Source organism: Leopardus geoffroyi, chromosome A3, assembly GCF_018350155.1.
Source record: "Leopardus geoffroyi isolate Oge1 chromosome A3, O.geoffroyi_Oge1_pat1.0, whole genome shotgun sequence".
In the NCBI taxonomy this organism is placed as follows: domain Eukaryota; kingdom Metazoa; phylum Chordata; class Mammalia; order Carnivora; family Felidae; genus Leopardus; species Leopardus geoffroyi.
Window position 1 is genome coordinate 16,557,831 of NC_059336.1, and position 12,104 is coordinate 16,569,934.

The window sequence follows — 12,104 nt, forward strand, 5'->3', positions numbered from 1 at the left end:
ATCCCCACTGTGGATCCACCCAACTGTCTGCACCCATAGCACCCGTGCCAAGAGCTCAGTCTCCCACAGGCCACACAAATATCCCAGACCTTCTCTACCCCCTCAGACCTCTGGCACCCTGACTCAGCAGGTGACCTGCCCACCAATCTCTTGGAGAAGACAGATGCTTTCAGGTGCAGCATCCTCTCTTCTGTGCAACCCTCTACAGAGACACACATTCTTTCCCACTTTGTCCCCACTCTTGGCTAAGGCCACAGCTTCCACCTCTTGGCAGGACCCGGCCCCTCCCACCTTCTCCCAAAACTTAAACCATCAATTAACTCTTCCCTCTCCCGAACGCCAAACTTTACCCTCTCTCTTGGTTGCCTTCCATTGGCAGTGAAACATTCTAAAGACTCTCTTGTCTTCAAAAAAACAAAAAGACCCTCCTTGGGAATGCAAGTTGGTACAGCCACTCTGGGAAATAGTATGGAGGTTCCTCAAAAAGCTAAAAATAGAACTACCCTACGACCCAGCAATTGCACTACTAGGCATTTATCCACAGGACACAGGTGTGCTGTTTCAAAGGGACACATGCAACCCCATGTTTATAGCAGCACTATCAACAATAGCCAAAGTATGGAAAGAGCCCAAATGTCCATCGATGGATGAATGGATAAAGAAGATGTGGTCTATATATACAATGCAATATTACTCAGCAATCAAAAAGAATGAAATCTTGCCATTTGCAACTACGTGGATGGAACCGGAGGGTATTATGCTAAGTGAAATTAGTCAGAGAAAGACAAAAATCATATGATTTCACTCGTATGAGGACTTTAAGAGACTTCACTCATATGAGGACTTTAAGAGACAAAACAGGAACATAAGGAAAGGGAAACAAAAAGAATATAAAAACAGGGAGGGGGACAAAACAGAAGAGACTCATAAATATGGAGAACAAACTGAGGGTTGCTGGAGGGGTGGTGGGAGGGGGGGGATGGGCTAAATGGGTAAGGGGCACTGGGGAATCTACTCCTGAAATCACTGTTGCACTATATGCTAACTAATTTGGATGTAAATTTTAAAAAATAAAAAATAAAACAAGTTTAAAAAAAAAAGTCCCTCCTTTGGAGTCCTCATCCCATCACCCTAAAGGCCCTTGCCCTGGTCCTGCACAGCCAGACTTCACATAAAAGCTGTCTACACACACTGTTTACATCCTTAATGCAGGCTCCCTTCTTCATCTACCCTGGGACCTGCATGAAGCCCACTACACATCAAAGCTGCCTTTTCTGAGATCTAGGATGACTTCTTGTTCTTAAAACTATTGGATGCATTTCAGCTTTTATCCCAACCAATCCCTCAGAATCATTTGACCCTCTCCTTCTTGTTTACATTTTATTCAACTTTTTGAAATAATCATCCCTACAGTTAAAAACCCCTAAAATCTAAAAAGGTACAATGAAAAGTCTTTCCATCCCTGTCCACCTGCCCAATTTGCATCACACACACACACACACACAAACATACATACAAATGTGAACACACACATATAGGTACACACACAATGTACAAAGCCGCTGTTATTAGCTTCCAGAGTTACTTTAATCATATACAAGCACCTAGAAACACATTCTCAGTACCCTTTCTCACAAATGGTAACATACTGTACTTACTATTGGCCACCTTGCTTTTTTCAGTAAATAATGTATCTAAAGAACTTCTGTATCTATTCACTTTCTTCTTTCTTTATAGCCATACAGTATTCCACTTGATAGATGTACGTAATTTATTGAACTACTCTCACATTGTTGCATATTTGGGTTGTTGCCAATATTTTGCCATTATGCCAATACCAAAAATGAGTAATCTTGAGGCCATCACTTCTCATATAAGCAAATATATCTGTGGGAAATACTTGCAAAAGGGAAATTTCCGGGTTAAAGGTCAATGCATTTGTAATCTTGATAGATGTTGCCAATTTGCTCTCCATAGGGTTACACCAATTTACTCTGCCTTCAAGCAATGTACAAAGTGCCTCTTTCCCCACAGGGCTACAACAGAGTATATTACGAAACCTTTGGACTTTTGTCAAAGAGGTGGAAAATGGTAGTTTTGTTTCTCTTACGAATTTTAGCATCTTTTCATAAATGTAAGGTCCATTTGCATTTCCTGTTCTGTAAACTATTGGTTCATATCTCCCACTTGTTTTTCTACCAGGGTTTTGAATTGATTCCTGGGAACTCTCTATATTTATATTGTGAGTTGAAAATAATTTTGCCCAATTTTTCATTTGTCTTTTGACTTTTTTAGCCATACCAAAGTTGTTTCACATTTTTATTTGTGGTCAAATATTTAAGTCTTTTCTTCTAAGACGTTGAGTCATAGAAATGTCTTTCCCACTCCAAAGCTGTAAAGTATACCTTAAAGGCTTTTTTTCTGGTGCCTTTATGGTTTCCATGAGTACGTATAAATCTTTGATTTATTTAAAAGTTATCCTTTGACAGGGAAGAAGCTGTGGATCCAACATCGTTTTTCCCCAGATTCCTGACCTCCATCTCAGAACACTGTGTGTGCCCTAGGCTTCTAAGCCTCCATGTTCTCCTCCTGTTTCTCTGGTCTACTTCTCAACCTATTTCACAGTCTTCTCCTCCACTTTGCTTTCAAATATTGGAGCTCAACATTTAAGACTCATTGGTCCTCTGCTCTTCTCTGTGGTTCTCACTATTCTCTTTCTGTCTTTGCAAATTTGATCCTCACCATGGGCTAAGAACTTCCAAGTTCACTTCCCTAGAAGTTCCAGACTTGCACAGCCTTGGACATCTCCCCTGGGAGGAGTGTCTCAAAAGTAGCATGTCCAAGTCTGACCTTGTGAAACCTGCACCTCCCCAGGCCTTCTCCCACTCACAAAAATGATACCACCATCTGGAAAGTGCACTATGCTAGAAGCCTGGGAGACATCCTTTACTCCTTCATTTCTCTCTCCCTCTAGATCTATCCATTGTCAAGATGTACCAACTTTATTTCCAAAACAGATCCCAGATCCATCCACTTATTTCCATCTCCTCTGCTTCTACCACCATAGAGGACAACACTACCCTTCATTTACCCTCCCATGTGGTCTCTCTGTATCCACTCTTGCCATTGAGAGCTGTTAAAACCACTATTTGATCATGTTATTCAATATCAATCTCTCTTTCTCACTAACAAAGCCCAGTGACTTGCTTTGACTAATAGAATGTGATGAATGTAGTCATGTGCCAATTCTCTCCTCTCTCCTTTCCCTCCCTCTCTTTCTCTCTCTGTCTCTCTCTCTCTCTCTCTCTGTGTCACACACACACACACACACACACACACACACACACACACACACACAGTGTCCTTTCAATAATTCTTAGCATGAAGTCAGAAATCTTCAGCAGAAGTCATATTTACAGCCATGAGAGTAGAAAATTCTACCTACAGCCAGGAAGGGTGGACTGAGGAGGTGACATTTTCAGCACCCCTGGAAGAACAAATAGGCATTTGTTGGGTGAAAATGGCTAGGAGATTCCTATCAGAATCCATGCATACAAAGGCATAGAGCTATAAATGAGCATGAGAGGTGACCAGAGATTCGTCTGTGTAACCAAAGCATTATTTATGATAAGAAAACCATGGAAATAAGTCCCAGTTAGTTTTATGAAACACTGGTAGTTTATATACTATCTTAGGTTAGATTCCCTTGAAGTAGAGACTGAGATGGGGATTCCTATGACACTGGCATTCCTTTTGAGAAGTGACTCAGAGGGAACGGGAGGGAAGCAGGACAGAGCAGGGGAAGGAGCTAGGCAAGGAGGCCATACCAGCTGAAGGTCCGTGGGGAGTTGTAGAAACTGCTCCCTGCTTGAGATGAGGACCTTCCTGGTCTTCTAGGCCATCCCCCACACCCCTCCCCGTTCACAGTTCCCATCTGGCAGAGGCCAATTCTCCAGAGAAGGGGCAGCTGTGAATAGTTACCAGCCAGCATTCACAACAGCTGGGTGAGGGGTGCCCCAGCCTGGTGACGGGAATCCACAACACTCACACTAGGTACTTATAACACCCTCGGAGGCAGAAGTTACTTCTTCCATTTGACAGAAAGCTGACACAGCTTGCATAGGGTTAGAGTGGGCATCTGGCTGGGATGTCCAAGAGCTGGCTTTGAATCTAGGTCTGCTGAGCCCACGGCCCGGTTCTTTTCCTCTTTACCCTCATCCCAGGAAGAGGGAGACTCTTCCCAGCATCACATAACCAGAAAACATTATCCTTGTAACTCCTGACCAGGGTCTGCTCTCAACAGGGAGAAAAGCTGATCTCTACCAGGCCTCCCCCTCCCAGAAGCTGCTGATGAGCCAGAGCCATGCCTGAGAAGTGCATCTCAATCTCAGACCACCCAGGCAGGTCTGGTGCAAAAGAAACACAGGGTCCAGGGAGGGGGAAAGGGGATACTGTATGAAAGCTAAGGCAGCTAGGCAGGAGTTTTGTGGAAGCTTGCAAAAACCAAATAACAAAGGATGCATTTGCAAAAGAAACTTCGAGCCCCTAAGAGCTGGTTTGAAAATTTTTAAAGGGGGCACAGCTGGCTGATATATACCCCATAGGAACCTGTGTCTCCAATCAAGTTTCTAAATAAAGAAGATGGTGTTTCAGGAGAAGGTTACATTAAAGAGCAGGTTTTTTAACATGACGAAATTGTACGTTCAGAAAGCAAACGTCTCCCAGAAATGGCTTCCTGCCTATATCCAGAGCTTTGCACGTAAGTGCCCAATAAACATTTGCTGAATAAGTGAAACTTACATTTAGAGTGTTTGTACTCTGAATCCGCTATTGGCGAGGAGACCCTCATTTTGCCCACATGTTTATGTCAGTCCCCCCATGACTAGGACCATATAATTCCTGCAGTTGGTGAGTGCCACACCATGACAGGGTGTTCATGTACATATGTGAGTGTGTGGGTTCAGGCAAGCACTCCAGGGAAAAGACTGGATGAAAAAGTTAAGAAGCAGGGGTCCTGGAGCCCCACCAAGCCACTGCGGGCTGCATGTCCTGAAGGGGCCTGCTGTTCTCCAATAAAATCAGCACGAACAACATACCATGTTCCCTGTAGGTGGTAGTTTGTTAAAAGACCACGATACTTTTCAGCTCCTCCCATCAAACCGGTGGGATCTATTTCACCATTCCTTGAGTCTAGACTGGCTTTCTGACTTGCTTTGACCAATAGAATGTGCTAGAAGTAGTCATGTGCCAGTTCTAAGCCTAGACCTCAAAAGGTCTGGCAGCTTCTGCTCTTGCTGCTCTGGGAACCCTTCTCCAACCACATGAACAACCTCAGGCTAGCCTGCCAGGGGGTGTGGAAGAGAAGTGAGTCTCCATACCAACCAGCCCACAGCTGACCTGGTGGCTTACAGCTGCCACTTACATGGGTCCTAGCCATGACCGGAAGAGCCATCCAGCTGAACCCAACCAACTGCCAACCCCTGGAACTATGAGCTAGACAAATGTTTGTTAAGATGCTGAGTTTTGACATGCTTCTTTTTATAAATTTTTTTAATGTTTATTTATTTTTGAGAGAGAAAGAGACAGACAGATAGAGCATGAACAGGGGAGGGGCAGAGAGAGAGGGAAACACAGAATCTGAAGCAGACTCCAGGCTCTGAGCTGTCAGCACGGAGCCTGACGTGGGGCTTGAATCCACGAACTGCGAGATCATGACCTGAGCCAAAGTCGGACGCTCAACTGGAGGCACCCCAGTTTTGACATGTTTCTTATGCAGCAAAAGCCAACTGGCACAGTGTAAGAGTCTAGACTATAATTGCTAATCTGTTCACATCCAGGTTGGCTCATGGCACCAGGGGTACTTAGTTAATCACGGGGAATCCTGATGTTTTCTTTATAAAGTGCTAAGTTAAGGAGACTCTGAGTGACAGCACACAAGACTTAAAGGGATCCTTAGGGAATCCAACTACCTCATTTCACTGTCAGGGAAATTTAAGTCCAGAAAAGAGAAGGGGCCACATTTACCCATTACGCAAACCTTTCCTGAGTGCCTTCTACGTGCCAGGCTTTGTAACACATTGGGGGACACAACAGTGAACGACAGACTGGATCCTGCCCTCACGGAGGGCACAGTCTAATGTGGAAATCAGATGTTTACCAAGTCGTCACACAGATAAGCAGGCCATCACAAACAATGACAAATGCTATGAATTAACAGCACATGGTGCCACGAGAGAATCAAGGGGATGGGACCTAATCTGGATTTCAGGGTCACCAACAGCTTTCTGAGAAAGTGACATTTAGGCTGAAGCAAGTCGGTGGCAGGCGTTGAGTGGGAACAGAGTGTTCCACAGACACAGCAAAGTGATGTGTGGAGCTTTGAGCCCCAGCTGTCCCACTCCCTGGATGAGCCAGTCAATATCCTGAGGCTCAGCTTCCTCATCTATAAAATGGGATTAATGGCAACCTAATAGTTCTCAAGACTGTTGTGAAATAACCAAGGAAAAGGCTTTGCAACCATGAGATGCTGGGTAGGCAGGTGAGGGCGCAGCTGTTAACAGCTTGTTGGGGCACTAATTTGCCCTGCGTCTCCCCTCCAAAGGACTGCACTCCCCTGCCCAAGCCTGGAGCAGACACGGAGCCCCACCTTCCGTTCTCACGGGGGTATAGCGCCAACACTCTCCGTCAGGGTTTGAGCCACACCGATCCCACCATGCTATGGCTCTGAGAGCCAGGGCTCAGCGTGTTAGCAAGATGCACCTGAAGCACTGTGAAAGGGCTCAGATAAGATGTTCAGGAGGAAGCTCTGCTCTTTTGAGACAACCACGTTTCCAAGCTGATTATGGACAATTAAATGACTTCAGTGGTCTCTTCCAAAATGAGCATTTCCAGGACCTGGAGTCTTGCCCAGCAGAGTGTCTTTTAGGTTGGCACGAGTCAGTGCAATAGAAAAGCTCTGCAGCAGCACTGTGATGCTCATGTAGTCACAGGCCAAAGAAGGGGCATGGCATGGTGGCCCCAGCACGCACACCTGCCATGGCAGGGGAGGAGGTTGCAGCACCCTGCAGCGGAGCTGAGAGTATCTTCCCTTACTGGCAGTGCGCCCCTAAGGGCAACAGATCCATGCCTTACTCATCTGAGTCTGCCACTGGGCCTGTCACATAGAAGGGCACATAAATGTTTGTGAACTAATAGCATTCTGGCTCCCCAGCTAGAAAATGTGGGCCCAGCCACCCAATTTGGACTGCCACAACCATCACTGCTGCACAGAGGATGGAGGTCAGTTCCAGGGACAGGCTTGTCCTTCAGCTTGCCAAGTTCCTCTGCACCCTGAGCTGCTGCCACACTGCAGGCACCACTGCCTTAAGGAACCATCCTCCAGGTTGCCACAGTCTGCAGTGAGGACCTCCCCAGCATCCCAGTCTGCAGTGAGGACCCTCCCCTGTATCCCAGTCTGCAGTGAGGAACCTCCCCTGCATCCCAGCCTGCAGTGAGGACCTCCCCAGAATCCAATCTTGCAGTGAATACCCTGCCTGGTATCCCAGCCTGCAGTGAGGACCCTCCCTAGCATCCCAGTCTACAATGAGAACCCCCCAACATTACAGTCTGCAGTGAGACCCTCCCCTTATCCCAGTCTGTAGTGAGGACCCTCCCCTGAATCCCAGTCTGCAGTGGGGACCCACCCCAGCATCCCACTCTGCAATGAAGACCCTACCCAGCATCCCAGCCTGTAGTGAGGATCCTCCCCAGCATCCCAATCTGTGAATACCCTGCCTGGTATCCCAGCCTGCAATGAGGACCCACCCTAGCATCCCAGTTTACAATGAGGACCCCCCCCCATAACATTCTAATCTGTAGTGAGGACCCTACCCTGTACTCCAGCCTACAGTGAGGTCCCTCCCCAACATCCCAGCCTGCAGTGAGGACCCTCCCTCGCATCCCAGTCTACAATGAGGACCACCCCCCCCCAACATTCCAATCTGTAGTGAGGACCCTCCCTGTATCCCAGTGTGCAGTGAGGACCCTCCCCAACATCTCAGCCTGCAGTTAGAACCTCCCCAGCATTCCAGGCTGCAGTGAGGATGCTCCCAGATGAGAGAAAATTTAACTTCTGGAGACCAGACTCAGTGGAAATTCATATTCTAGCTGGCATCTGGGACTCCCAGAGGGCTAGGGACCAGGACAGCCTTGCCTAAGGATGACTCCGTTTCCTTCAAGAGCAGGGAGGACTGCAGAGGAAGCCTCTGCTCTCCTCCCTGTGTACCATACCCCGCAATCCCCCCCCAGTGGCACTAGACAACTCTAGGTGGGCAGGAGAACTCTGTGTGCCTTTTCATGGGTGTGTGTGCCTCCGTGCCAGTGTATGTCCCATGGGTGCTGCGTCGCGGCAAGAGGCCTCACTACAGCTGAAAATTTCTCCTCTGTGCACCAGGAATGTGGGTCACACCTTTTGAGTTTTACCAAGTTTTCAAAGGTGCTCACTTTAAGCCAACAGTAGCCAGGTCAGTGACCTATAGAAAATACTGTAATCCCAGTTGGACTGTCCCTTTTAAGGGGACTCTTGATATTAATCATTGTGAGAGAGGACAGTAGTGGGCTATGCCCCGCTGCTCTGCACCATCCCAACCCCACCCTGGAGCAGCTGAGCTCCAGCCAGCTCCAGGCTGGACCCCCACACAAGGAGGGTGGAGCACCCACCTGGCTGGTCGATAGCAGCTCTGGGTTCCCGTCACTCATCCCCACGTAGGCACTGTCACCATCAAACTGGAACAGAGAAAGAGAGAGAAGCGGGTCTGAGTAAGGTTTTCAAGAAGGCCCCTGGAGAAGCCCAAGTAGGTCAGGGGACTGAATACACTGAGGGGCAAGGTCTGTCTGTGGGGCCTAGAGAAGCAAAGTTCCAGCCCAAGATGCTCAAATCCCATTTCAGCAGGATTCCCTCTGGGGTGAAACAAGCAGCCCCTGTCCTGTGGCCCCTGTGGGCTTGGATTAGCACCATTAATCACAGTTAGGATGAAGAGAGGAAAACCCTTCTGCCCTGTCCATAGATGCAGCAGCTGTTCCTTGTCAGATACTGAGCTCCCCTTCCCTCGAAGTATGCAAATATCTCTCTTGGTCAAAATGACATCAGACTATCAGCTAGAGCTAGAATTCCACATGATGGAGAGAGGCTGAGGTCTTCAGAGCCCTGGGGGTCATGACACTTCCCCCAGACATGCCCTCCAGGTCTTACCATCCTAAGAAGCTTTGCCCCCCTCACATTTGCCCTTCAGGCCACCCGTGTTCACAGGCAGAGAGGACTGTGGTAGAGACCACACATAGAAACTGCAATCCTGTGTTCTGAGAAGCTGCCAACTCTGGATTCAGGAAGATCTCCCTGCAGTAGGAGGAAGATATAGTGGGAGAAGTGTGGGCTTTGGGGCCACTGGCTGTTTCCCCTGATGCGTGATCTTGAGTAGGGGTCTGAACTTCTGAGGTCCCTCATCTGTTTAATGAGGATAATGACAGTAGTCTCCTCTCCATGGGGCGCTTCACGGAAACATGTGGAGCACTTAGCTCATTTCCAGTAAGTTCTCTTCCATTGAGATAGGTGTCTTGGATCAGGTTCCCTAAATTTAGAGCCTAAGACCAGGATTCAAATGCATGTGATTTTTGAGAAGTGCTCTTTAGGAAACTATGAGGGAGGGAAGGAAGCAGGACAGGGCAGTGGAAGTACCTAAGCAAAGATACAATCTCAGCTGGAGGCCTGCTGTAGCCTGATCCCAGGGGGGGGCTGTGGGGCATGAATTGCACCACGGAGTTAAGTCAGTCACTGGCTGTGGGCTGCCCTTAGGGGACAGGGGAAGGCATAATCTTCTGAACAGGGAAGCCCCCATTTGGCCAAGGACAGTTCCCCAGAGAATTGTGCCAGCTGTGAGCCATTTGCAGCCAGTGTTCCTGGCAGATGGGAGATTGCTGTGCAGGCTAGTAAAGGGATCCTGTGTTCTGGGTGGGGCCCCAATGGCAGCTGGCCATTTTATTTTAATTGAAAATTTAATTGTTTTATTAGGTTATATTCACATGGTTCAAAATTTCCAAAGCACAAAAAGCAACAGAGTGAAAAGTCTGCTTCCCACCCCACCTCCCAGCCATCCAACGCTCCTCTCCAGAGGCTACCACTGTACCTACAAGCTTCCTTTATATCCTTTCAGAGATGGTCCACATATATACATGTTAGAGCAGTTTCTTTCACATAAATGGCAACATACTATACACACTGTTTTGCACCTCATTTTTATCCTAGCAACACATCTTGGGAACTTGTTTATATCAGAACAAAATTCTGTCTTCTGGTACCTAGTATTCCATAGTATGGATGTAACAGATATATTTAACTAGGTGAGCTCACGGGCAATTGAGCTGTTTCTAGTCTTTCCCTATCCCAGCAGTGCGCTCACGAATCATTTCGCATGGGTGTGAGTTTATCTGTAGGATTAGTTTGAATAATAATAACAGGTCCAACTGTGTGTGCATTTGTAATTTTGATAGGCATCGCCAAGCACCTTCATGGAGACTGTAAAAATCGACCCTCCCACAATCACGCACAAGACGTCTGGACCCTTGTCACTCAGAGAGGCTTTCCTCAACAACTGGCTCTGATGCCAGCCTCCTACCTGTGTGGGTCCTGCGAGCCCACCACCACTATCCTTCCCGATTCCCTTGCCCTGCTCTACCTCATTCTTTGCTCCATAGACCCTTTTACTTTCTAGCATTCTATATCATTTACTTATTTACCATGCTCGTGGCTTATAGTAGATTCCCCCTAACTGAGGCTCTCAGGGCCTTGGTTTTAAACAGGGAAAATAAAACCAAGGCTCTCACTCGGGGCGCCTGGGTGGCGCAGTCGGTTAAGCGTCCGACTTCAGCCAGGTCACGATCTCGCGGTCTGTGAGTTCGAGCCCCGCGTCGGGCTCTGGGCTGATGGCTCAGAGCCTGGAGCCTGTTTCCGATTCTGTGTCTCCCTCTCTCTCTGCCCCTCCCCCACTCATGCTCTGTCTCTCTCAGTCCCAAAAATAAAATAAATGTTGAAAAAAAAATAAAATAAAATAATAAAATAAAACTGAGGCTCTCAAACGTCAGGGATCTTAGTCTTGCTACCTCCTAAGCACCTAGAATAGTGCCTGGCACAAAGCAGAAAGTCAATTATTGCTTGTTGAATGAATGAATGAATGAATGAAGCAACCACTGCACCATTCATATTGTCTTTTCCTAGTGCAGTCTCCCCATCAAGGCAGTAGGATTAATGGCTATTCCCAAATGTCTTCCCGGCATAGGGATGGGCAGAGTCCCTCAGTGACTGCAGGATTAACAAAAGAAAAAGCTGCAGCATGCCTAGAGCCCCAAATGCAGGGCTCCATCCACCACATTGCACCTTGAGCTCACACTTCAAGGCCCTGCTCAGAAATCACCTCCTCAGGAGTCCTGCCATGCTCTCGCCTCCTCTGGCTGTCTCTCTTACAATACAGATTGTCTCCACATCTGTCTTCCGCCCCAGAGTGGGAGCAGCATGGAGGCTAGAACCGTGTCCGGTCATCTCCAAACCCCCAAGCACCTGGAACAGGCTGGCATCAGAAGAGACTAAGCTCTTGGGTACTTTCTGATGTGTCACCATGGCCATTTGTTACTTTGATAAAAGTAGAACGTTTTTCAAAACCACACGTAATTTATAAGTATGTCCTAAAAGAAAGAATGACTAGAAATGGAGGGGGACTAGAGTTTAATCAGATATCTGAAATATTGATAAAGCAACAGTAATCAAACAGTATGGCAGAGGTTAAAAATACAGGAACAGGTATCAAAGAAGCAAGGGAAAGCTGTCCCCCCAAAGCCCGAGAAACAGCCCAGTTATTAACTGCTGACTACAACGGAATCACCACAAAAGGAGGAACCCGTCTGCTCTCCCCAATGCACACAACAGGCGCTCAACAAATATTTGGTTAATGAATGAATATGCTTGGCACTGAGCAAAATACTTTCCATAAAAGATCTTATTTCATCCTCAGAACAACCCAGTGAAAGCAGGTATTATTTTCCCTGTTTAAAACCAAGGAAACAGGTTGGAAGGATTA

General features: G+C 47.2%; 1 protein-coding gene across 10 annotated transcripts in view; it reads right to left on the reverse strand.

Moving 5' to 3' along the window:
• TOX2 (TOX high mobility group box family member 2) overlaps window positions 1-12,104 on the reverse strand; it is a 136,527-nt gene that overhangs the window by 75,440 nt on the left and 48,983 nt on the right. For 7 of the 10 annotated variants that reach the window (XM_045444527.1, XM_045444533.1, XM_045444526.1 and 4 more), the window contains exon 2: window positions 8,698-8,763. The exons of 2 other annotated variants lie outside the window; for them this stretch is intronic. In XM_045444527.1, coding sequence (XP_045300483.1) covers window positions 8,698-8,763 — 66 coding nt within the window. Of the gene's footprint in view, window positions 1-8,697; window positions 8,764-9,229; window positions 9,356-12,104 lie in introns of those variants that run through there. One more of the 10 variants, XM_045444530.1, reaches the window with a different exon arrangement.